Source organism: Dipodomys ordii, unplaced genomic scaffold (genome assembly GCF_000151885.1).
Source record: "Dipodomys ordii isolate 6190 unplaced genomic scaffold, Dord_2.0 Scaffold3, whole genome shotgun sequence".
Lineage (NCBI taxonomy): Eukaryota > Metazoa > Chordata > Mammalia > Rodentia > Heteromyidae > Dipodomys > Dipodomys ordii.
This window is the reverse complement of record NW_012267219.1, coordinates 18,190,931-18,218,704: the sequence shown is the minus strand read 5'-3', so window position 1 is coordinate 18,218,704 and position 27,774 is coordinate 18,190,931. Positions and strand designations below refer to the sequence as shown.

Genomic DNA, 27,774 nt, shown 5'->3' with positions numbered 1-27,774 from the left:
GCGCCACTTCCGGCTTTTTTCTTTTTGCTTATGTGGTGCTGAGGAATCGAACCCAGGGCCTCTGGCATGCAAGGCAAGCACTTTACCACTGAGCCGCCTTCCCAGCCCTTTAGCTGATATTCTTATTAACCTGTTCATAGGTACATGAAAAGGTAGTGAGATGAGAAAGGTAAAATGTATACAGTTTTATAACAAGTACAGTGCAACCTCTAGTTTCTTAAGTTTTGCATATGAGAAAACAGTTTCGTGAATTAACTAGTTAACATTTCACAATTGGGGTAAAGGAAGAAACAAATGTCATACAGATGTTTCTCAGAAAATCATAAAAAGATTCAAAATATCAACTCTATTATTAGATTAGATTTTTCTTCTCTACTCCTTTTGAAATACTATGGGTCATGTTACCAGAGTAGCCAATTTTCTTGCTAGTCTCATCCTTACCCAGGTTAGTAAATAAATTGCATTTACCAACTGTTAAGAGGTCAAAACATATGTGCTCTAGTGAGCTTAATCATTTGTAGCTTAGAGTAAATATGGCATACCATAGATGCCTAGGATTTGGCTATGAATAAATGATTGAAGATTGAGGGTAACAATGCAGATTATGCCCTAGCTGCTGACATAAAGAGATAAGAAGGCCTCTGACCTCTTTTGCCATATGTATTTTCATAATTGATCCTAAGATATATTTTGTGTAAGACATGTACAGCCAAGAAAAGGATAAGATGTAATGAAAGATCTTCAAAGTCAAGGGAAATGTTTGAGAATGATTCTTCTTAAATTAGAGATTTGTACTTATAAGTACAGTTTTCTGTTTGAAGTTTAGGTCAAAACTTTCAGCAGCCTGCTTTCTCTTGTTTCTAATTACAGTAACTTTGTAATCAATAAACAAATGTTAGCACTATTTAATTGTAATTTCAAATTAAATGCCAGATGATTTTAGGTAGAATTCATGTTTCATTTGTTTCTATGTAGAAATTCTCCTTGCAATTAGGATATTTCTCAAGAAATCAATGGATACCTATTAACCTCTGAATTCTAATCTCCTCCATTCCTGTCTTTTCCTTTTTTCTTTTATTGTAAAGATGTTGTACAGAGGGGTTACAGTTACATAGGTCAGGTAATGAATACATTTCTTTTTGAACAGTGTCACCTCTTCCCTCTGGATTTGTTGGGTTTTTTTTGTTGTTGTTGTTTTTGTTTTTAAATACGAATCCTGTGGCTTGAACTTAGGGCCTTAACACTGTTCCTGAGCTTTTGCCCAAGGCTAACACTTTACCTTTGAGCCATAGCTCCACTTCCATCTTTTTTGGTGATTTAATGGAGATAAGAGTCTCATTGACTTTTCTGCCCCGCTGGCTTCCATCATTAATCCTAAAATTTAAACCTCCTTGAGTAGCTAGGATTACAGGCATGAGCCACCAGTACCCAGCATCACCCTCAGTTTATAACCTTACCACTTTACTCTGTCATTTTAGTGGATTGATCATAGAGAGGATTGTGCCTCAAAATTACTTTGAATTTGACAGTATTCAACCTTTTGTCTACACATATTATCTAATGCTACCCTTCTAATAACCATATGAAGTTATGTAAGTATTTTGCAGAGAAGTTGAATAATTTCAAAGTCCTGATAGTGAAAGTTTTTTTCTTTTTTCTCCTGTTCCTTTGCAGTTTTATTTATGAAAACATTTTACATAAGTCAATCCTTACCAATTAATTGTGTAAGCCTGCCTGAACTTATTATTTTATTCCTTCATTAGTACTTTTGTCTAAAAAATACTATTTTTTCATCCTCACTTTTGATGAATTCATTAATAATAAGAAACATGACTTGAGGAAATAATGTATAGCATCGAAAATATATAAAATCCTTTATAAAATATGAAAGTTTATATGAAAAGTGAAGAATTCTTCTGAAAAAAGGTATTTAGAGTTTTTTGCCTCATTTTTATTTGCAAACTGTCAAACACATTTACTATCATTTTATCTTACAAATTGGTAGTGATTTGAAACAATAGTTTTTATCTCACTTTTTTAGCTGACTAAAAGAAATTACTTTAGTAAAATGTATCTAAATATTACATACCTTAATATTAACAAGAGTGCTTTTCTACTTGGAATTTTTTTAATTTAATATTATTGTCAAGATGGAGGTTCCTCAGAAGACTCCACATAGAGCTCCCCTATGACCCAGCAATCCCACTTTTGGGCATTTACCCAGATGATCACAAACATGACCATACTAAAGCTACCAGCACAACTATGTTTATTGCAGCATTATTTACCATAGCTAAGATATGGAACCAACCCAGATGCCCCTCAGTAGATGAATGGATCAAGAAAGTGTGGTATATATACGCTGACACCTAGGGGCTTAGGCTCATATCATCAGAAGTTAGGTTTTCTCATTTGTATAATGAAAATCATAATAACCCTTTGGTCTCATCAACTATACAAGATGATGTCTATAAAAGCAATTCATTTAGAATAAATGAGCTAAGAAAAATGGCTCTAGTGTATTTATAGGTTAATGGGTTTACTGAATTGACTTTTTAAGGCAGTCCTAGGAGCGGTTTTTTTTTTTTTAACTCTTAACTGGTTAGTTTGAAGGTCTCACTCTTCCTCATTGTATTCTCAGTTGTTTGCTGCTTTCACGTGATTCAGTAATTCTATAAGCAGTGCAGCCAAGAAATGAAAATTGTTTGCACAGAAATTTGTACATCAAGTACATAGCAACATTATTATAGGCATAAAGTAAAAGTTCACCTGTTCATGAAATTAGAAAAATGTTCATGTCATTCAGTAGATTCTTATTTGTCAGTAAAGAGGAGTGAAGAAGTTATATCATAGTGTGAATGAGCCTTAAAACATTCAAAGTGATAGAAGTGTGTATATTGTAAGATTCCACTTAGATGAAATGTTCAACATAGTAAGCAAATATATGGAGACAAAGTAGGTTAGTTATTGCCTTGGTCTAGGGTGAATGAGAAAATGGGAGGGAGAGTATCTGCTCAAGGACATGAGAGGATGAAAAATTTTTAAATTTCTTATGGTAGTGGTTGTCCTACTGTGTCTATACTTAGAACATTGACTCATATTGTTTAGAAATGAATGAGTGAGGTGAGTGAATGAGCATTCTCATCTGCTTCTTTCTCACCTGGGTCTCTCATACATGCCTTCGGAATTGATGTATCATGTGATCTAAATTTCCATTAAAAATGCTACCTAACTTTTCCCCACATAATCATTCTGAATTACTGCAACATTTTATGATTTATTGTCTCTTTAACATCACTGCCTTTATTTTCTGTGTAGGGCCAAACAGCCTTTGATGTAGCAGATGAAGACATTTTAGGATATTTAGAAGAGTTGCAAAAGAAACAAAATCTGGTATGTTTGATGAATGCCTAAATCTTGCCTATATGGATGAATTCTCTTAATACTTTTGCATTTCAAACACTTAAAAAGCACTCTTAGGGAGTTTTGTACTTTTTTGTTTTAAATTATTCCTAGCAATCATGTTAAATAACAGTGGAAGACTGTAAATGAGTAGTGATGATACTTAACCTTTAATGTTTCCTATCCTTAATGCTATTTCCTCACAAAATGGATAACTATAATATGTATATTCTCAAGACTATCATGTATTTGTAACTTCATAAGTAAAGTTACTTAGAAGGTATAAACTGTAAAATCCCAGACTTCTTATAGCAAACATATAAGGATTTAAATAACGAAGAAACAAATATAAGTAAAATGCCATTAGCCAGCCAGGTGCCAATGGCTCAAGCCTCAGGAGGCTGAGATTTCAGGATTGCTGTAAGACTCTTATCTCTAGTTAGTACTGTGGCTCAAGTGGTAGAGTGCTAGCTTGAACAAAAGACAGCTCAGAGACAGTGCCCAGGCCCAGAATTCAAGCTCAAGGAATGGCAAAAAAAAAAAAAAAAAGCCATTAGCCATCCTATTTAGATAATGGGTCTTTACTATTTGGAGGGATATAAAAATTATGTTCAACTTGGTTTGGCTTAGAGCTTTTTACTAATCTAGTCTTCTTTTTTTCTTTGCTCAGATTTTTTTCTTGGCAGTGAAAGTTTAAATCATTTATCTGCTTTTACATTAGGGTTTAGATACTTATGTTATTTCAAAGTATGTTTTACCTATTAATAATATTCTTATTTTCCTTTGTATGACTTTATATAAAGCTCCATAGTGAAAAACGGGATAAGAAGTCTCCACTGATTGAATCGACTGCAAATATGGATAATAATCAATCACAGAAGACCTTTAAAAAGTAAGTAAAATGTGAAAATCAGATTTTGTTAGTGTTGCAGATCTGAAGGAAACTGTGTTCACACACTTTTTATGTGTTTAAAATAATTTGAATGCTGTTTTCCTTTCACAGTAAAGAGACACTGATAATTGAACCAGAGAAAAATGCTTCACGTATTGAATCTCTGGAACAAGAGAAGGTTGATGATGAAGAAGAAGGAAAGAAAGATGAATCTAGCTGTTCTAGTGAAGAAGATGAGGAAGATGACTCAGAATCAGAAGCTGAAACAGGTGAAAACTTGAATGATAAATTAATTTCTGTTGCATTTTATTTTTTTTAAATAATACAAGAACAAGCCTGGTTTTTAAGCTTTTCAGATAGGTTTGGTACATTTTTTTTGGTTACCTTCTAAACCATTCAGTGAGTATTAGTGAATTGTATATCTGATAATCACTTGGAGGCTCTTGTATTGCTTTACTCATTGCAGACCTATATTTTAGATTTGAAGGTGTGGAGGCTTCTGAGACTCCCTTACTCCTGTAAGGATTCTCGTACATGGGACAGATAGACTCTGAATGACTTATCAGCAATTCAAGATGTTCCTGCTGCTGCTTTCTGGGGCCCAAAATCTTAGGAAGGTGGTCCCAACAGCATACCAATTTCTCCTTTAAGAAATGATAAGTAGGAGCTGAGTCAGATGTTTTCCTGTGAGGATGTTGAGAAATATGTATGTGTAGAAATATATATAATGTAAAAAAAAAAAAACCTATTTAGCCTATTAAGACTTAAACTTAATAGTTGCTGTTTTCATGTTATTTACCATGTTTTCTTTTACCAAAATTTATTAATTTCTTTTCTTCTTTTCAAAACACCGTCATTATCATTAGTTTTCTCTGTAATCTTCTAGCCTTTACATGTAATATACAGCTTTTCTGATTCTGTGTTTAATTCTATATTCTAGGAATTGTTATGTATCTGCTTCTTTTCATTAAAAATTTAATGTTTAGGTTCACCTATGAGTGAACCTATTTCAATGTAATTTATCCCTGTAACTGTTACTTAGTATTTCATCAAATATACATTTCCCTTCTAACCCTTTTTTGCTTGTTATTTCTAATATAATACACATTTTAAAAGCCCAGACTAGCCTGTACAGCAATCCTAATTACCTCCTACATAGCTAGAATAACAGGCATGCACCACCACATCCAGCTTACTGGTGGGAGTAGTGTCTCACTAAATCTTTTTCCCAGCTGACCCTGAACATCAAGCCACCATGAATAGCTGGGATTACACGCATGAGCCACTTGTCTTTTGTGTTTATATGCAAGAGATTTTCTAATGTACTTAGAAATTGAATCATTTAGTCACAAGATGCATACATTTTCAGTTTTCATAGATACTATCAAATTGTTTTATAAAAATGACTATAACAATTTATATTTCTTTTTGCTACTAAGGTTGTAGCTTCTTTGTGTTTCTTGGTTGTATGTTTTTATAGATTTTTGTAGACGAGTTGCTTTTATTGAATAACATTTTTTAACCTGTATCAGATAATAGCTCAAAATTCTGAATTAAATGAAATAGTAATATTTTCATGTTTTAAATTTAAAAACTATCATTTCAACAGATTTTATCAGGAAAAAATATTCTATATCTATTAATATTTTTGATCATTGAAAAACTTTTTATCAGGACAAATTTGGAGGTCATTAGTAAACCAAAATGTGTTTTGTTTTTTACATTTTCTTTTTTGGTTGGTCGTCAGGCCTGAACTCTGGGCCTGGGCACTGTCCCTCAGCTCTTCAGCTCAAGACTAGCGCTCTACCACTAGAGCCACAGCGCCACTTCTGGCTTTTTCTGCTTATGTGGTGCTGAGGAATCGCAAGGCAAGCACTCTACCACTAAGCCACCTTCCCAGCCCAGTTTTCTTACATTTTCTAAATTATCCCCATTCCAACAATTCTTTTCTGTAAAACACAGTCTGAAATAACTAGTAGCTAAATTATAGTCATTTAAGAGACTTAAATTTTACTTCATTGCTTTCATATTGTTTGGTTACATGATCCTATTATATCCTTTGGGATGATCATGTAAGGGAAATTGGGAACTAGAGAGATAGCTAGTCAATTAATGTCAAAATGTGTTTGAATAACATGCTAATTAAAATATCTAATTATAAAAGCAAATTATATGCAAATCCGCAAGTATAATATTTAGGAACAAGAACTGATCCATTCATGCAAGTAAGTATATATTGCCTAACTTACTTAACTTGAAATTTCTTATCTATAAAATCAAGAAAATTGCTTTCAGGCACCCATGGCTCAGGCCTATAATCCTAGCTTCTTAGGAAGCTGAGGATCCTAGCTACTTTTCCAGCCCAGGCAGGAAAATCTCCTGGTCTACTACCAAAAAGCTTGAAGTAGAGGTGTGGCTCAAGTGTAGAGCAGTAGTCTTGAGCACAAATGTTGAAGGGTAAGCTAGGCCTTGACTTGAAGTCCCATGACTAGCACAAAAAAAAAAAAAAGATCACTGCTTTCTCTGGATACTATATACTGCATTGTAGTGTTAGCTCCTATAATTTGTAAAATTGAAGTATTTATTAATCTAAATAATATCAGTGTACATATTTACCTAATAGCATTTAAATTCGTGCCATTTCCTTAGGTAATGCAAAAACTATCATGAGATAATGTCATTAGTATTGATATACTTCTCCCTCCACCCCCACCCCTGACTGGGGCTTGAACTTGGGGTCTGGGCACTGTCTCTGAGCCTCTTTTTATTCAAGGCTAGCACTCTAATACTTGAGCTACAGCACCACTTCCCAGCTTTTTCTGAGTAGTTTATTGGAGCTAAGAGTCTCATGGACCTTCCTGACCAAACTGGCTTTGAACTGTGAGCCTCAGATCTCAGCCTCCTGAGTAGTTAGGATTACAGGTGTGAGCCACCAGCACCCAGCAACACACTTATTTTTGCAAATATTTGAAGGTACTGTTATTTGTAAATTCTAGCTTCTACATATGAGAGAAAACATGCATCCTTTTTCTCTCTAGGCCTGACTTACTTCACTTAACATGTTTTTTACCCTAGGGTTTTTTTTTTTTTTCTAGGTTCTTCCACTTCTTTGCAAATGGTTCAATATCATTCTTTAATGGATTAGTAAAATTCCACTCTATATCTACAATGATTTTTTGATCCATTTGTCATCTAGGCTGATTTCATGTTTTGTTTATAGTGAATAGTGCTGCAACCAACATTATAATAGACCTTTATATACATAAATTCACTGCTCAATCATCGATGAGGAGCTATCTTAAATAAACAAGAGACATTAACCTTAGGCCAGTGTTATCACTAACTGGTAAATTCCCTGACAGCTTTTGGTTGAAATGTTGGTGATTATGACATGAGAAAAGTTGGGCTGTCTTAGCTGGATAGTTTTTCAAACTCTGATATTCTATAAATAATAATTCTATAACTATATCAGATTGCCTTGTATTGGTTCCTTAGATTTATACGTATCAGTTATTCTCTGCTTAGTTTCTCTCAGACTTCACATGTTCCTCTGAGGCTTTGTACTTTATCATTTTGGTGTACCAGGAAAATTGACCATACCAACAGTTGTATCATGTAAATACTAGGACTTCTACTCTCACATTTTCAATGTCAACAAAGGTTTATCATACCTAGTTGGGTGGCAAACCTGAAAAAGCAACCCCTTCCGCTGTAAAATTATCTCCTTGGGAAACTATTTGATATGAAAACTGCTTTTCATTAAATTCTTTTATAAATAACTATCAAGCCCATTATTTTTAATACCCTTTCTCTTGTAAAATAGGTGAAAATGGAAACTCGATCAAATATTTTAATTGCTTCCAAATGATCTATAAATTTCAGAGGTAGCAGGAAAAAATGGTGTGACTTTGCGTTTGTGGTTTCACTTTTAAATTATTCATTAAAATCAAATAAAGGGGTTCCAACAATATTTGCTAAAATAAATAACCATCAACCATGCAAAGTAGCTTATAACTGTAGTCTCAGCTACTACAGAGGTGGAGATCAAGAAAATTGTGGTTGAAGGGCCAGTCTGGGCAAGAAGTTAATGAGATTTCCATCTCAACAAGCCATCTGTAACTCCATGTACTTGGGATGTCAGTCTTACTCAGAAGAATCACAGTCCAAGATGGACCCTGGGCAAACACACAAGACCTTACAAAAAAACTAAAAGCAAAAAAGGAATGTAAGCATGGGGTCAAGTACTAAAACACCTGCCTAGCACATACCAGGGTACTCGGTTCACACTCAGTGCCTTCCAAACCAAACCAAAGTTTTAGATCACCAATAATACTGTTTATCATTAGGAACTTTTATAGTTAGCTATTTTAATTTTTAAGTTACATTGCTTTTATGCATTCAAATTTAAATCTTAAACTCTTTGAATTTTAGTTTGTATTTCATTTTCCTGAGTTTTGTTTTCACAATATGGGAGTTCGAACTCAAGCCTTGTACTTGCTAACCAGATCTAAATTACTTGAGCCACATTTGAGTCTTTTTTACTTTAGTTATTTCTGAGTCTTCTGTGTTTCCCCCAGATCAGACTTTCAAATCAGCAGTACTTTCTTCTCAACTTGGTGGGTACTACAAACACTTTGCTTATTTCTTGCAATAGGGAGTTCACTGTATTTTTCCCCAAGCTGGTCTCAAACTGCAGTCCTCTCAATTTCTTCCTTCACAGTTACTGGGATTATAGATAGGTAGGTAAGCGCCACTGTGCTGAGCCTACTTCTTTCATTTTAAAAGTACAGAATTGGTTGTGTTTGTATCTTTTTTTTTGGGGGGGGGTTCAGTCGTGGGGCCTGAACTCTGGGCCTGGGCGCTGTCCCTCAGCTCTTCAGCTTAAGGCTAGCGCTCTACCACTTGAGCCACAGCGCCACTTCCAGCTTTTTTTTCTTTTTGCTTATGTGGTGCTGCGGAATCGAACCCAGGGCCTCATGCATGCAAGGCAAGTGCTCTACCCCTGAGCCACCTTCCCAGCCCGTGTTTGTATCTTTTATTCTCAGAAGACTTGTGTTTTTTTTAATTGGTACTTACTTCAGCATATAGGTAAACACGTTTCTAGAAACTCCTTAAAACTATTTTTTAAGGAATTTACTGTGTAAAGACTAGTAGGAAAAGATAGTCATTGAACCCAAATTCAAATAAAATGTGACTCCAGTTTTTGTTTGTTTTAAATAGATAAGACAAAACCAGTGGCTTCTGTAACTAATGCCAACTCTTGTAGTACACAAGCAGCTCCTGTAGCTGTTACAACACCTACTTTGTCATCCAGTCAAGGGACACCCACCTCACCTATTAAGAAGGTAAGCCAAATTGTATTTTCCAAAAATACATGAGTTTTGTTTAAGTGCGATTTGGACTAACTCATTAAAACAGTTCTGAATTTTGTAGGATTTTTTTCCTCCAAAACATATGTTTTTCTCTGAACCTTTTTTAAAAAAAATCTACTTCTTAAAAATTCTTTTTGTAATTGATATTACATTTGATACTTAATGATTGTTGTAACTGTTAAAATAAATGGCAAAAAGAAAGACTTTCATAATAGGAAAACCAGTGGTTACAGTACTTATTATTCCTATTGAATTTTTATTTTGAGAGCTTGGGTTTTATATCCTTTATCTCTTTAATAGAGATGTGTATTGATAATTTCTCAAATGGGTAAGTAGGGCCTGAAAAGGCAGTGAGAGAAGCCAATATCTAGACTTTCCTACTACTCAATACAGAGTGCCTAGATTCCCCTATGGGATGCCAGTGAGAACCCAAACACTGAGATTTACAAACCAGAGAGCAGCCTTGCCCCACTGCTTCTCAGTTGTTAGGGTGTTGAATGCCATTTTTATCTTCTTCATCTGTCACAAAACAGGATTATCAAAGGTAAAGTCAGTTGGGTTGGCTGATAGACAGCTGTTGGTTGATTAAATGTACTTCCAAAATGTTAGATTTTTTTTTTCCATTCCTCTCTGTTTCTCTTATGTCTCTGTTCTCCACTAATGCAGTGTTTTCCAGTGAGTGTGGTCATCTTTATAAGGAGTTTCCTTTTCCCTAGTAGGACTTGAACTCAGGGCCTAGGTGCTGTTCTTTGTCTTATTCATTCAGAACTAGCATTCTATCCTTTGAGCCACTGTTGCATTTCTGGCTTTTTGCAGGTTAGTTGGAGACTCATGGACTTTTCTGCTCATGGACTTTTCTGCTCATTAGCTTCAAGCCATTAATCTTAGATTTCAGACACTTGAGTAGCTAGAATGCTACTATCTCTTTATAAAGCTTTCTCATCACTAGCCATAAATTACAGTGAGCATGTTTATCCCCTTCTGTATACATATAAGCTTTTTTTCAAAACATTGAACAACCGACTAGTCATAAAAATATTCCTAAATATGTCAATATGTATTTTTCCTTAAAAATGCTCCTTTATTCATACAATACAGTGATTATAATTAGAAAAATCTAATTTTTATACAGCACTGTTATCTCCATTCACTAATATACATGCTCAGATGATCCCAGTTGCACTTCCAGTAATATTTTATTACAGCCTATTTCTTCAAACTCAGGATCCACTCAAAGACTGTACAGGGGAGTATAATTGCCATATCTTTGCCTTTAGGCATTTTTGTTGATTGTCTCATGGTATTTGGGTTGCATAAATTGGATAACTGACTTTAAATCCCTGCATTTTATTATGTCGCCAGTCTTGCTCAAAGTAGTCAAATGTAGATTATATAAATTACAAAATACTGTATCTGAGGGCAATCTGGCTGTGACGTCTGTCACCCCATTGGTCACCAGGGTTGATTCAGCTGATCTGGCTCTCCCTCATCACTCCATGTATATCCCTCCCGAGGCTGCGTGCTCGGTCAAAAAGGACAACCATCCCCGATAGAGGAGGACTGTACTTCAGTCAAGGGTATACGAGTAGCCATGCTCCCCTACTAGAACCTCCAGTCAGGCTCTCCAGATCCATAAATTTAAAAATGCATAAAGTAGAAAAAAATTGAAACTGTGTACTGTTAGACTTAATCCTGCTCTCTAACTCTTCCAAAAGAAAAGGAGTTACATAAATTCTTAGCAGGAAAACTGAGTGGCTTTCACTGGTACATTAAATACTAAATTTGAATAAACTCTTTTCTTCTGTATTCCAGAACTTAGAGCTTCTTGAATTCAGTTAGAACCTATGATCATTAAGTCATAATTGTATATATTTTAATATGAAATAGTCCAGAAAGAATTTTCCTGCATAATTATTTTTATTTTTTGTCAGTCATGGGGCTTGAATTCTGGGCCTGGGCACTATCCCTCTGCTCTTCAGCTCAAGGCTAGCACTCTTGAGCTACAGTGCCACTTCCAATTTTTCTGAGTGTTTTGTTGGAGATAAGAGGGAGATAAGAGTCTAATGGACTCTCATGCCTGGGTTTGGCTTTGAACCATGATCCTCAGATCTCAGCCTCTTAAGTAGCTGGCACTGGCTTTGTCTGCATAATTTTGAAGACAATTATTATGTTGTAACTAATACCACCAAGCTTTAATTGAATTAAAATTTAATATACTTTTAGAACCTCCATGTACTTCAGTGAATACTAAATTTATTCCTCCATCTTTTAGTATTTTTTTTTATTTATTGGCTGTTAAAAGCATAGAATTAATCACAAGTTGTCAGAAACTCCTTGCCTGTAATTATATTTGGGCAAGAAACTCGAGCTGTCTTTATTACTTAACTAAGCAGTTGTCCTACTATTGTCAAATAACTCTTTTGCCAATAAATAGAAATTCAGAACTAGAAATTTTATAGTCAGTGGAGAATATCAAATTTGAACATAGGCTAAATAGAATTAATAGTTAACCTGATGAAATAGAAAAGACCCTCATCCCTACCCTCAGAAGAAAGTAGAAAGGAAAAGTGGGATATCAGAGAACAAACTGAGAAATGCTTGTGTTACAGAGCTAGAAAAGGGAAAATTGTTAATAGGAAGGAATAAAAACCTTAAAATGGAGTGATCAGAAAAGTAGGAAAGTCAAAATACAGTAAACAAAAGAAGAAAAGTTGCAAGTAGAAGGTATTATTAAACATTGCAGAAAGCTTTATTTATTACCAAGTAAAATCAAAATGTGCTTTAAACACTGAACCAGTACTTAATCCAAATTCATTTTAGGCAGAATATGTCATCTTAACAGTGCAACAAATACCTATTTCAGAATTGCTGTTTACCACCTCAATTTTGACAACTCGTACCTAATAATAGTATCCACTGGATAGTTGAAGGGTTAAATAAGACAACCCATATCAAGCACTTAACCTTAGGGCCAGACTCTAGTAAATAATTGGTTACATGTAGGTTTTAAATATTGGCTACCTGTAGGTTTTTATTTTAACAGTAAGTATTATTCATTATTTCTGTTTTATCATAGAAGAAAAACATCTCAGGTTTGGTGAGCAGGAAGAATCTGGGTAGGTTTGACAAACCATGGCTGGTAGGCTAAAACTGGTTCACTACCTGTTTTTGTGTAGCCCACAAGCTCAGAATGGTTTTAACATTGTTAAATGGTTGAGAAAAAAAAGACTATTTTGTGATCCAAGTTGTTCCCCTCAATTTTTTTTTTACTAGAATATAGCCACTTTCATTCATTTATATATTATCTGTGGTCTACAAAACCCAAAACACAGTCTAGCCCTTTAAACTCAGATCAGTAAACAATAGCTTATGTGCCTGTCATTCTCCATAGAATATTACAGCGATCTCAGCATTTATTGGTCTGTGGAACCATACTAGTGTTTCAGTAGGTTTTTCCCCCACATCACTACTACTTAGCCAAACGAAATAACTGTTTATAGTTGATTTTGGTGGCACATCATTTTGGAGGTTGAAGCAGGAGAATCATGAGTTTGAGGCCAGCCATGGCTACCTAGTAAGGTCCTAGAAAAAAGAAAGGAAAGGAGAAAAATAGATGTTTGTCTCACATATTAAGCAATTTAGGTTCAAGTAAGTTAACAATGTAATAAGTTTTGTAGCACCCAAGAGATGTTACGTTTCACAGCTGGTTTTTTTGAGGGGGAGAGGGTGGTTGCCAGTCCTGGGGCTTGAACTCAGGGCCTGTGCACTGTCCCTGAGCTTCTTTTGCTCAAGGCTAGCACTCTACCTCTTGAGCCCCAGTGCCATTTCTGGCCTTTTCTGTTTATGTGGTGCTGAAGAATCGAACCCGAGGTTTCATGCTTGGTAGCCACATTCCCAGCCCACGTTTCATAACTTAAAAAAAAATTATTTAGGTTTAGCAAGGATTTTAGTGGAATAAAATTAAACTAGGGAAAAATAAGGAAGAGAAAGAAACATTTTTCATGCTGGAAATGGGAGTTTAGGCTAGATTCTCAAAACATATTCAATGTAACCCCCTGTGACTTTGTTACAATATCCTGAGATATTTGAATATGCATCTGAGGAACCGAGAAATACATAGAACCTATTGAGACAGATTAATTACTGAAACTACAATAATTTTATTCATGAATTAGTTCTCTAGCATCATAGGAACTATAACTAAAGTTGAAAAGCCTACTAATTATAGCAAAGTTTAACAATAAATACAAAACAAAAATTTTTTAAAGTTATCAGTAGTCTTTGTTTACAGCAACTAGATAGTTGCTATAGTTACCTATCTATAATTAACATTTTGATATGGTTAAACATTTCAATTCTAGAAGTTGATGAAGTAAACTATTTAAAGATAGCATATGGTACATTTTTAAGACTGTTGCAAAGTCCTAAAAATGGGATTGATATTTGTGCATAAAAAAGTTTTGAATTAAGCTAACTCAATTTATGTGTGAAAATTAAATAACAAATTTAAGATATTATTGTATTAAACATTACTTAGAAAATTCCAGTTTTCAGATTTATTGTGTTGGCATTTCATAATCAAAACAAAGTTCAAATGCCATAATTTGTTCAGACATAAGCAATACTCTTGTCTGCTCCGTTAGCTAGTTTTAAAAGTTTCTGTTATATTGGTTCTGATTTCCTCATGCTAAAATTAAAACTTGCCCCCATTACTTTTCAAAGATTAGGTCATTTTTCAATTTTAGGTCATTAACTTACTATAAACCCTGTTTAAAATGGACCAAAAAAAACAGTATATTATGCTCTTAACTTCCCTTTTCTGTTTTCATGCTTTCAGTCTATAACTCCTTACCTGTCTTATTTCAATTGGCTTTAGTTTGATTTCATTGCTTCTCTCATGCCTGTGGTGGAGTCAGTAAATCCTGCATCATGGAGGCAGGGCTTGCGCAAAACTGGCATTGTGCTGGTGCCCAGTAAGGGCGAAAAATCTATGGTGAGGCATCTCTATGTGCAAGAACGTATATTAGGTTACAACATAACAAGTTTAATACAAACATTGGTTCCAAAGATGCATGATTTTAAGTCCTTACTGCGTGCTTATTTCTGTTTTCTATGTCTCCATCATAATTTTCCTGTGTGATAATAAGTGTGTAGTGTGTTTTCTTAAATCTAACCTCTGGAAAGGCAATCTATTACCTTTTCAGTTTCTGATTTTTATATTTTTGACTAAGACATTAACATACTTGGTAAAAAAAATTTCTTCCTGAAATTATTAACTACAATTTTAGCCTTAATTTGTAAACTTACCTTTTCCAAATTAAGAAATAATCAGTTTTGATAATTCATTTCCCTCCCCTTTTATTTAAAAACAATAACAACAGTTTCCAACCTCTACTACAACTACAAAAGTTTCTCCCAAAGAAGAAGAAAGAAAAGATGAGTCACCTGCATCTTGGAGATTAGGACTTAGAAAGACTGGAAGTTATGGTGCACTTGCTGAAATCACAGCAGCAAAAGAAGCTCAGAAAGAAAAAGATACCGCAGGAGTTATACGTTCAGCTTCAAGTCCCAGACTTTCCTCCTCTTTGGATAATAAAGAAAAGGTAATTCATTTCATCATCTGGTTTTTATAAAACCTCCAACAGAGTCAAACCTGATAAATTTTCAATGAGGTATCTATATCGTATCAGATAAATTCACCTGGTGTAATGATTTTCATAATACAGAACGTACAGTATCTACGTGAGGCAGATACTTAAATAAGTACTGAGAAGATCAGATGTGATTGATCAAAATATTAACTTTAGGAATACTTTCAATTAAAATCTTTTGTCCTCCTTATAATAGAATAATAATATTATAATATTTATTATAATAATAATGAAACAAGTCTACCAGCAAGTAGGTTTGTTTCATTATTATTCAATACGTTTCCAAAGTTGAAAAACACATTTTCTTTTGTAGAATGTGAATGCTTATAGGTTATATTCACCCAGTATCTGCACTTTCTTTTACCAGCGTTTGGTTTGCTACATTGTAAGCCGCTAGCTACGTGTTGTAGTGAGTAGTTTTGATTATATTTTGAGAGGCAGTATTAATAATACACTACATTGGTATATTGCAATTTATTCAGTGCTATTTTATATGGCTAGATTCTTTTTTTTTTACTGTGTGATCTGTACTTAGACTTTAAACATATATAAATTCCTGTTTTTTGATCCATACCCCCTGCATTGTCATTCTGTTTCCTTATATCAGATATTCTGAGGTTAAAGTTAGTTTTAATTTTTTAATATGTTTTTTATTGTAAAAATAGTGTTCAGAGGGGTTACAGTTACATGATTAAGGTAATGTGTACATTTCCTATCGAGCATTGTTGTCTCCTCCTTTGTTTTTCCCTGACCATCCCTTCCCTCCCCATCTCCACAGCTCTTCCCTCCCTCCCCCATCTTTTTTTTCTGTTTATTTCTTTAATTTTTTTAGGTATTTTATTACATGTTACCAACAATTTCTCAGTCTCACTGTCACCACATACTCTAAACCATATTTAGAGAAATGTTGAATTATTTTCTAACTTAAGCAGAATGGAAAAAATTAGCTTGGGCAGACAAATCTTCAGTGTATGTAGTATCTGATGTGATTTTTATCATTTTTTGACATTAAGCTAAGAACTGTGGGAATACTACAAAACAAATTAAGATGGCCATGTGATTATGCATTGTAAAATAACCTTTTCAGTAAAGCTGATAATCAGCCCAAAAATTATTTTTCATTTATTGTTTTCTTGTTGTATAGGAGAAAGATAGTAAAGGAACACGGCTTGCATATGTTGCGCCCACAATACCAAGACGATTAGCCAGTACATCTGATATTGAAGAGAAGGAAAACAGGTGAGCTCATTATGTGCTTTCTTTGTTCATTTGTTCCTTGCTATCAAGAATCAGAGATAATATATGAGCATTATAATTGTATAGGATATGGATTTGGGAAAGAGATGTTTCCTGATAGAATACCAAATACATGATCCTGAGGAAGTACAGTTTCATATATATTTATACCTTTTTTTTTTTTTTTTTGGTTGGTCGTGGGTTTGAACTCTGGGCCTGGGCACTGTCCCTCAGCTCTTTAGCTCAAGGCTAGTGCTCTACCACTTGAGCCATAACTCCACTTCTGGTTTTCTGAGTGGTTTGTTGGAGATAAGAGTTTCACAGCCTTTCCTGTCTAAGCTGGCTTTGAACCTTGATCCTCAGATCTCAGCCTCCTAAGTAGCTAGGATAACAGGAGTGAGTCACCACACCCAGCCATATTTATACTTTTAATAACCATTATTTTTGTCACTATAATATTCCAAAGACCACATTTTTTCTGATTAAAGTGTTTGTATCTCCCCATGCTACTGACTTAATGCTGTAGATATGCTATGAATCACAATATTTTGTGATCATAGCATTTTTTCTTTATATTCAGGGACAGTCTTTAAAATATAATTACATTCACTATTTGATGTAAAGAATTTTTCCAAAGTAGATTCCTAATTTCTACTTCTGATATGTATTAGTGTATACCTTTTTTTTTTTGGCCTTTCCTGGGGCTTGAACACAGGGTTTGGGTACTGTCCTTAAGCCTTTTTGTGCCCAAGGTTAGCACTCTACCACTTGAGCCACAGTGCCACTTCCAGCTTTTTCTGAGTAGGTTATTGGACATAAGAGTCTTGTGGACTTTCCTACCCAGGCTGGCTTTGAACCACAGTCCTCAGTCTCAGCCTTCTTGAGTAGCTAGGATTACAGGCGTGAGCCACTGGTACCCAGCAGTGTACACCTTTTTTAATCCTATTTTTAAATTATGTACCAGAATCTGAAGGATGTTCTTTTCACAGAGAATCTTCAAGTTTGCGAACAAGTAGTTCTTATACAAGAAGAAAATGGGAAGATGATCTTAAAAAAAATAGCTCTATTAATGAAGGATCCACTTACCATAAAAGGTAATAAATAATCAGTTCTTAATTGTTTTTTATGTATTGATTTAAAATACATGGGTAGTTAGGTTTGGGATTCCTCAATGTTGTTATTATGTTCTTTAACTTTTCTTTAAGTCAACTTGATGTAAAGATACAATATGTAAAGATCATAATGATGTGCTCTGGCATGCTTTTAATTCTTGTGTAATTCATAAAACAACTAGCCATAACTTATGATGTGGACAGTTTCTACTTGTCCTACACCTCAGAGCAATAAAAAATGCCTCCATTTAGAATGTTGATTTTATCATATTAGAGAGGGGGAGAAGCCTCTAATTGAGTCCCCTACCAAAAGCAACTAGGGGAAAATAAAGGATATGATTGCCATATAAGCATAAGTTACTCCTAGGGATTTGACTCAGTATAAAAACATTTTCTCCCAAAAGTTAAGGGTTTCATTTTAATCAAAGGGTTTTTTTGTTAGGTTTAGAGTAACATGATCATATGACCCCAAATACTCCAAAAATGTGAAATACAAAATTGTATCATCTTTGTCTTTTATTGAAAGGCTTGGAAGGAAGCGTAAGATGATACAAAACCAAATAAGTGAGGTTATCTAAACTCTAGCAAATTATAGATGGAATTCTTGGTGCTGGAGCTGGTGGATAGATGGATGGATGGATGGATGGATGGATGGATGGATGGATGGATGGATGGATGGATGGATATACATACATACATACATATACCTATATATGTATGTAGAAACACAGTTTTTTAGATATTTCCTAGTCTTGTGAGTTCGTATAATGTATAAGACTTTAAATATCAAGTACACATGCAAATACATCCTATATAGATATGATTCTTTCCTTTAGTTGCTCCTTTGGTAGAAGACAAGATGATTTGATTAGTTCTAGTGTTCCAAGCACCACATCAACACCAACAGTTACCTCTGCAGCTGGGCTTCAGAAAAGCCTATTTTCCAGCACAAGCACTACTACAAAGATTACAACGGGTTCTTCCTCAGCAGGCTCACAAAGCAGGTGAGTGACATACATTTGCGTCCAGGTCTACTGTGTGTGCTTATGTATGTGCATGCATCTTTGTTTAGAAGTTTGTGGGGCTCTGGATTTTTTTCTTATTTACCCTGTTAAAATTATTTGCAAACAAAAATTGGTTCCAAAAATAAGCAGTTATGCATGTTCGGGGTAAAAATTAAGTTCCTAATTAGACTGCTTAACATGTTACTTTCTCATGCCAACAGCTTTGGATGAGCTGTTTTGATTGACTTGAACAATGTCTTGCCTTATGTTTTTAAAAAATCCATCCCTGTTGTCACATGTTTTCAGCTGCTAGAAAGTGCTTTCATTGTTTAGCTATTTTCCTTTTCTCTTTTTTGTGTTGCTGCTTATGATGCTATAGTACCTCAAATCGTTTGTGGGCTGAGGATAGTACTGAAAAAGAAAAGGACAGTGTTCCTACGGCAGTGACCATTCCTGTTGCTCCAACTGTTGTAAATGCTGCAGCTTCTACCACAACCCTGACTACAACTACTGCTGGCACTGTCTCCTCCACATCGGAGGTCAGGGAAAGACGCAGGTGTGTAAAGGCTCTAAAATACTGCTGATAAGTGTGCCCTGTGGTGAAAGTTGAGTTTTGTTTGTTTTGTTCCATTTTGTTCATTGTTCATTAATGTGTGAAGTTGACAACTATCTCTTCAGCAGGCTAATAAATGAAGTACTGTATACATCAGCTCAGAACTAGGCAAATTGATATAACTAGCAGTTATGTGTATTTAGGCTTGATTGCCTGCTTCTGAAAGATTTAGTGTTACTGTTTAAAGGCAACAAGCCAGATTTTTGTGTTTTTCCTTTTAAATTGTGATACAGATCTAAATGAGAACTTAGAGGCAACATGATAAAATTCTTCTCATTGTTTTCTGCCTTTATTTAGATATTTGATGAGTGTTAACCTATTTCTGTTTTTTAATTTTTCATTATAAAAATTTTGGGTAGAGGTATAGAGATAGGTGTAGAGTTCAGTGGTATAGTTCTTGCTAGCATATGCAAGGCTCTGGGTTTGAAAGGCAGCACTACAAAAGAAAATTGGGTGAAAAAAGAGGCTTGTTTCTTTTATCTTTATTCTTTCTTTACTCTTTTTTTCTTTGTTTCTTTTTTATTTGTTGTTCCTTTTTGTTAGTTGGAGATGAAAGCCAGAGACTCTACCACTAGACTACACCCTGTTCCCTACTGTGTCTTGATGTGTCAAAATTATTTTCATGTCAAAATTATTAGGTAAAAGAGGTGTTGGAGGACTGGAAATATGGTGGTGTCTGCCTGTAATCCCACCTATTTAGCATATGGAGATAGAAGAATTGAGGCCAAGAGAAACAGAGAGATAAAGGAGGGGAAGATAAAACAGAAGTTAATGTTGATAATAATGAGTCATAAAATTGGGTGTGAAGGGAAAGAAATATGAATATCTGTGCATATAAAATGAACACAAATGCTTAAAAGAATTCTGAAAAACCTGTGGTTCTAAGGAGTTTGAAGATAGGCTATTGAATTTAGAGTTTTAAAGGACATACAGGAAATAAATAGAAGATAGGGTACTTAAAACTCAGAAATTTGTTAGGTCAATATGTGTAAGGTCATATTAAGGAGCAGAATAAAAAATCCTTTTTTTAAAGTAGCATTTGAAGAAAGAAAAGGGACTAGACAGTTGTTTGGGGTTTATAAAGAGAGGCAGGTGGCAGAAAATAAACTTACTTAGCTTTACACACACAAAAAATGACTCTTAATTTTGTAAGAATTCTCAGGTAAATGTGAGCTGCTATGTTTCAGAGGGCTGTCTTATCTTTGCTTATCTTTGGGCAGATATCCTTTTGAATTTTCAGGTTTTTTTTGTTCAAGGTATGAACAGGAATGTGATACCTATTATATCATTAGTAAAAAGCACAATGGCAAGAATGCTTGGAGTATGGATTACTCACTATATTATTGCACTGAACAAAGACATTGACAGTCTAGAGTTTAGTCAGTGAACCACATGTCATTTAAAATTAATAGGAAACCAGAAAGGGGGCTAAAAGCAGTATTATAAGGAATTCGGAATATATGCTAGTGAATAAAAATTTAGAAAGAAATTTGGTACCTGTCTTCTTTTATGCTACGGGTACAAGGGTTTGAACCCCTTAAATTGCATTTGTTTGGCTTGCTTGCTTGGCTAGCACTCTGCTCTAGACGTGCAGCTAGCCCAGCTTTTTGCTGGTTATTTTAGAGATGAAATCTCATTTTTTTGAGGACTTTGCTGCCCCAGCTGGGTTTGAGCCTCAGTCCTCAAGATCTTAGCCTCTTGAATAGCTAGGATTGCATACAAGAGCCACCAGCACCTGCTATACCTTTCGTTCTGTATTTAAAAGTACTGGTAAAGTATTTAGGCATACACATACACACACACACACACACACTTTTTTTTTCTTTTTTTTTTTGCCTATTCCTAGGTTTGTACTCAGGGCGCTGTACTTGATTGGCTCACTTGCTCCACTGGTACTCCATTACTTCTTACATACCTAAAGCCCAGCATTTTACTGGTTTAAATGAGCTAAGTGACTGAAGACTTTGCAGTCCAATTGGCTTAAACCATGATTCTCTGGATCCCAGCCTTCTGAGCAACCAAAATTAAGAGATGTGAGCTACCATATCCTGCTCCTTTTTTTAAAAAAAAATTTTTATAAATAAATAGTGGAAATTGGCCCCTTAAGGGGAATAGAACTGACAGGTAAATTTTTACTAAAATTTCAAAACTAGTAATAAAATAACCTTGAAAGAATTGTATATTAACAAAGGTTAGATTATCACTGTTTTTGGATAGTGTTGGAGCAGGGGTAAGGCAGCTTCTTCCATTAAAATCAACCAAAAACTGTGCCCTGTTCTATTATGGTAAATTAGCCTTTTGCTTAATGCTTCTGTGTCCTTCAACAGAGCTAATATTTTGTTTTGTTGTTTTTTTTTTTGGTCAGTCATGGGGCCTGAACTGTAGGCCTGGGCGCTGTCCCTCAGCTCTTTAGCTCAAGGCTAGAGCTCTACCACTTGAACCACGGCTCCACTTTGGCTTTATCTGCTTATGTGGTGCTGCGGAATCAAACCCAGGGCCTCATGCATACAAGGCAAGCACTCTACCTTCCCCAGAGCTAAATTTTTTAATCTTCAGTTCTTTACATTTTTCCTTAAGTATCCTGTTTTAAAAATTAAGCTACATGAGCCAAGCAACAGTGGCTTATGCCTATAATCCTCATACTCAGGAGGCTGAGATCTGAGAATCGCAGTTTGAAGCCAGACTGGGCAGGAAAGTCTGCTCTTATCACCAATTAAATCACAGAAGAAGTCGCACAGAAGAAGCTAGAAGTGGCACCATGGCTCAAGTGGTAGTGGCTCATATGAGCAAAAGAGCTCAGGGATAGCACCCAAGCCCAGAGTTCAAGCCTCAAGACCAGCAAAAAAAAAAAAATTGAGCTACACAGTTAGGAAGAAATTAAGAATACGGTATGTTACATAATTTTTAGATTTAGTCCAATCTAAAAAGAAATGATCAGATTTTATTATTGAATTTCAATTTCAGAGTGGCTACAACCATTTTGTAAAGATTTTTTTTCTTTAAACTCATTAAATATGACTTGATGTTTAATCACAAACATTGATATGTATTTGCATTCATAGACATTGTTATCTCCAACTAATTTTTTTTTACTACCATAGATCATACCTCACTCCTGTTAGGGATGAAGAGTCTGAATCCCAAAGAAAAGCAAGATCTAGACAAGCAAGACAGTCTAGACGATCAACACAGGTATATTTAACATGTATAACACAAGTAAAAATACAAATATTTGTACATGTTTAATATATACAAATAATCTTTTTCACTTTGCTCTGAAAAATATTGATGTCACTATGGTTACACTGTTAATAGTATATACATTCACCTATATATAACTTTGTATCTCTTTGAGTATTTGAGGAGTTTTTGTTTTATTTCTTAGTCCCTCATTCATTAATTTGATATCTGGCAAAGAATATTTGATAAGTGCATAATTAATTAATCATATAAAGTATCTAATAATTGCTATAGTTCTGTGGATACTTAGAAGTCTGAGAGGGTGGAAAATAGGTTCTTTTTGGACATATTAAACAGCTAATGTACACTGTGAAAAAATAAAGTCTCTCAGAGTAGTTAATTATCTTCTTACTCTCTCCTTGTCATTCTACTCATATTTCTTTGTGTTTTTACTTTGAGCAGCTTCACAGTATAAAGCTCTTTCAGTCTTAACCATTTCTTACCTTTCAAAGTGAACTGTTGTCTTAATATAGTTTTTTCATTTTTGTATCTTTATTTTCTTGGTCTAACCTTTAAAAACAGTATTCTTACTGAAATCTTCATTAAACTTTAACTTTTTAAATTTAAAACATAAATACATGTAATAAATAAATCATGAATATATCGGTTCTTCCTTATCTGAACTAGAAACATGTACTCATATAGTACGACTATTTTTCATTTAAAGATGAATGGGGCTGGGAAAGTGGCTCAGTGGTAGAACGCTTGCCTTGTATGGATGAGGCCCTGGGTTCGATTCTTCAGCACCACATAAGCAGAAAAATAAAAGCCAGAAGTGGCGCTGTGGCTCAAGTCGTAGAGCACTAGCCTTGAGCTGAAGAGTTGAGGGATAGTGCCCAGGCCCAGAGTTCAGATGAATACAATTTGCTGTTCAAAATTTTAGTTATCAAACCAATTCTAAATATGCATCTTTGACTTTTAAGTCATTCATCTGTCTATTATAAAAATGTTCTTTTTGAAACAAACTTCATTCTTATAATTATCCCATTTTGTATGTAGGGAGTGACATTGACTGATCTTCAGGAAGCGGAAAAAACAATAGGAAGAAGTCGTTCTACCAGAACCAGAGAGCAAGAAAATGAAGAAAAAGAAAAAGAAGAGAAAGAAAAACAGGATAAAGAAAAACAAGAAGAAAAGAAAGAGTCAGAAACATCTAGAGAGGATGAATATAAACAGAAGTACTCAAGGACATATGATGAGGTAATATATCTAATGAGCTATAACAAGTGGGATGAATCATTTGTATGATTTTAAATATATAAGAGATTTATGTGCTAGCAAAACCTATAAAATATGAAAAAATTTTAGCTGGAAGTTGGAATTGGAAAATTACTTTTTAGTATTCTATATTTTTTATTGTGTTTACTATTTCAAATAGGTTTAAATTTTAATGTTTCACAGACTTATCCACGTTACAGACCAGTATCAACTTCAAGTTCAACCACTCCATCGTCTTCACTTTCTTCCTTGAGTAGTTCACTGTATGCTTCAAGTCAACTCAACAGGCCAAATAGTCTTGTAGGTATAACATCAGCCTACTCCCGAGGATTAACAAAAGAAAATGAAAGAGGTAGGAAGATCAAATATTTTTAACACATTGTTTTCTTTAAATAATCTTTAAAATTGGGTATTCCTATTCTGAAAAGGAATTACTTAAACTGTGACTTACTTAGCCTAAACAGAAAGAATGCAAGCATGAACATGAGCAAAGTAGAAAACAGATACAGCAATTGCTGTGGTCTGAAGTTGATACAAAAACCTTTATAAGTTAATACTCACAAAGATTTTCATGTCCACCTATGAAGTGAATGTAGAGAAACTGGTGGGTGACTTATTAATGTAGCAGTTTTCAGGTGCTTTTATTTATTTCTTGCCTATGTAATGTAGATTGTATTTTTAAATGGTTTTGTTTGTATATGAAATTGTTTTTAACTAGAATCACCTAACACATTTGATGTCTTTGCTAAAACAAAATTTTCAAGCTTTCTTAGAAAGTAGATTTCTCAGCTACATGTCCATTACTTTCTTATTTAATATACACTTCCTAATAAAATTGTAATTCCTACTTGTTATCACAGGTGAGTACTAAATAAAATTATTCTTAGTTTTAGACATTTTGTCTTTTCAAGCACAGTCTAATATTAAGCATAATAATACCAGTAATCATGTAGGGTAAGTCATAAAATTAAGTTTTTTTGAATTTCCAGATTTTTTTTGGTGGTTATTGAAATATTTCAGTCATTAAACCACTAGATGTGACACCTATATAGTGTTTGTAAAAATTTTAAGCAACATGTAAGCCTAGGATTAATTATATATAAACTGGTTTGAGGGGCTGTTGCTCATGTCTGTAATCCCAGTTGCAGACATTGGGAGTTTTGAGGCCATAGGCCAGCAGCTCACGGAAAATATTAGACCACCTATCTCATCCAGTAAAGTTGAGCATGGGCTGGGAAGGTGGCTCAGTGGTAGAGCGCTTGCCTTGCATGCATGAGGCCCTGGGTTCGATTCCTCAGCACTACATAAGCAAAAAAGGAAAAAAGCTGCAAGTGGCGCTGTGGCTCAAATGGTTGAGCACTAGCCTTGAGCTGAAGAGCTGAGGGACAGCGCCCAGGCCCAGACTTCAGACCCCACGACCAGACCCAAAAAAAAAAAAATTGTTGAGCATGGTGGTAACTGCCTATTATCCTAGCTAGAGTGGGAAGCATAAGTAGAATAATTGTCTCGGCCTGCCCAGGCAAAAATTTGAGACCGTATCAAAAATCATAACTAAAATAAAAGGGCTGGAACTATAGAGCACATTTCTAAGAAGCACGAGGTCCTGTGTTCAAACCCCAAATACTACCAAAAAAAGGAAAAAGTTTGTATTTTTTGTTTTTCTTGAAAGGTTGAAGGCTAAGCATGTAACTCAATAGTAGGTCATTTGTTTAATATGCACAAGTCATGTCTAGAAAAGAAAGACAAACGAATTGCAACACTGAGGCTGAATTCTCACATGTTAACAGTTGGCTGAGTCTATTATAAAACACACACCTACCACCATTCATCACTATGTCCTCCTGGGCCATTGTCCCATTTTACCCACTTATATTACATATTGGAGCTTCAGATCTTCTTTTTTGGGGGGGAGGGGTCCTCAGTCCTGTGGCTTGAACTCTCATCCTGGGCATTGTCCTTGCACTCTTCTATTCAAGGCTAGCACTCTCCCACCTGAGCCACAGTGCCACTTCTGGTGTTTTCTAGTGGCTTATTGGAGATAAGAAACATACTTTACTGCTCTGGCTGGCTTTGAACCATGATCCTTAGATCTCAGCCTCCTGAGTAGTTAGGATTACAGGCATGAGCCACCAACATGCACCTGCTTTAGATCTTTGATCAAACTTTATTGAAAAATAGCATTAACCATTCTTTTGTTATGACTATTATTTTTAAATCATTTTTTATTTTAATTTAATAGAAACCCATGTTCCACATACATGTACATTTTTAATGTATTCTTAGGCCTTAATATATTTTTATACAAGTTTGAAACTTTGCAGGGAGGAAACAAATCTAACATTTTTATATTTATATTTTAACATTGATTTATTGATATGTTGATTTATTTTTAACAAAAGACAAATATATTTTTTCAGAAAAGTGTGAGCCATAATTTTGTCAAATATTAATAAAGTAAATATTGTACTACTATTATGTAAGTATTGGCAATAGTAGAAGAAATTGATTTAAATTTGTATGGGTCCTATAACTTCTCTCACTATTGATATGTTTGTTTGGGGTTTTTTTGCCTCTTAGAATTAACTTCATATATAACAACCTTGCTATCACACATTAATAGCTAGAGTCCCATTCTTCTTAAAGAATTTCATTATTTTCCATTCAGCAAATGTTATTATCATTTCAAGAAAAGTTATTTTAGACACTAGGAAAATGAAGGTAATTATTTTCATGATCATTAGGAATGTATCTTACCAGAAGTTAGAGTTGCACATTTATATCAAGTGTACAGGAGCACCAAAAAGATCAAAAACCTAACTGACTGGATACATTTGGGAGGCTTCAAAAAGTAAGCTGACCTAGAATTATTTTTACACATATTTTCAAAGCACTTTCAAGATAAATTGCTACCACTATTGTAATCTTTAACAGAGGGAGAAAAAAAAGAAGAGGAGAAAGAAGGTGAAGATAAATCGCAACCTAAATCAATCCGAGAACGTCGTCGACCAAGAGAGAAAAGAAGATCTACAGGAGTTTCCTTTTGGACACAAGATGTGAGAACCTATTAGAACTATTTGATAGTTTTTCATAATGTTGCCCAAATATAAACTAATAATTTCTTATATGTCTGAAATTATATATTCTTGAACTCACCACTGTGGTTTAGACTAAAGTTCTTTATAAAAATGATTAACAAATATTTACATTCTATTATTTAAGAGCAGGAATTCTTTCACAATTTTGGAATAAAAATTGTAATGGCTATTGCTCAAAATATACTTTTTTATTATTTTAAAATGCTAAATTGCTCCTTTATCTAACTTTCACAAGTCTCATTTTTATTTTTAATCTCATTTTTCACAAACAAAATAAAATTGCAAGTTGTATGTAACAGAACTATTTCCATGTCCAAGAATTATGGGTAGAAGTAGTACTTACCAAATTACAGCAAAATTGTTTTTTTTCCCCATATCTCTTAATTGTGTGTCTGACATCATTATTTATATACAATAGCACTGTAAAAATTTATGCTGTTTCAACATGGCACATTTACAGATCAGCAAACATAATTTGTCTTTTTTGTAGTACCTTGATTTTCCCAGTTTTAAAGAACAGGCTTTTTCTTTCTTTTTTACTCATTTTTATTGTAAAACTAAGGACTAAATCTAGACAAGTGCTCTACAGCAGCTACATTCTCAGCCTGGAAACCTTGTTTTGAAGTATAACATATAGTAAAAATATACCTTATAAATGTAAAAATGGCAATGCAAAATCCCTGTACTCAATCTTTGTCATCCTTATTTTGAGAGTCAATTTCTTGATTAAACAATGTAGTTCATTACACCTGTTTCAAAAAGCTTATGAGTACAACCGTAAGGTTTGTTTTTGTTTTTGTTTTTTTGTGAGGGGGAGTGGGGTCCAGTCGTGGAGCCTAAACTCTGGGCCTGGGCACTGTCCCTCAGCTCTTCAGCTCAAGGCTAGCGCTCTACCACTTGAGCCACAGCACCACTTCCCGCTTTTTTCTTTTTGCTTAT

The 27,774-nt window shown here is 34.5% G+C and overlaps 1 protein-coding gene across 1 annotated transcript in view; it reads left to right on the top strand.

Moving 5' to 3' along the window:
* The window catches only part of Ppp1r12a (protein phosphatase 1, regulatory subunit 12A), a 114,031-nt gene that overhangs the window by 67,894 nt on the left and 18,363 nt on the right, over positions 1-27,774 (top strand). The window contains exons 5-17 of the mRNA XM_013018758.1: positions 3,319-3,393; positions 4,206-4,294; positions 4,406-4,563; positions 9,515-9,639; positions 15,048-15,269; positions 16,462-16,556; positions 17,543-17,647; positions 18,502-18,669; positions 19,049-19,225; positions 22,384-22,474; positions 23,522-23,722; positions 23,924-24,092; positions 26,672-26,793. Of these exons, the coding sequence (XP_012874212.1) occupies positions 3,319-3,393; positions 4,206-4,294; positions 4,406-4,563; positions 9,515-9,639; positions 15,048-15,269; positions 16,462-16,556; positions 17,543-17,647; positions 18,502-18,669; positions 19,049-19,225; positions 22,384-22,474; positions 23,522-23,722; positions 23,924-24,092; positions 26,672-26,793 (1,797 nt within the window). The remainder of the gene's footprint in view (positions 1-3,318; positions 3,394-4,205; positions 4,295-4,405; positions 4,564-9,514; positions 9,640-15,047; positions 15,270-16,461; positions 16,557-17,542; positions 17,648-18,501; positions 18,670-19,048; positions 19,226-22,383; positions 22,475-23,521; positions 23,723-23,923; positions 24,093-26,671; positions 26,794-27,774) is intronic.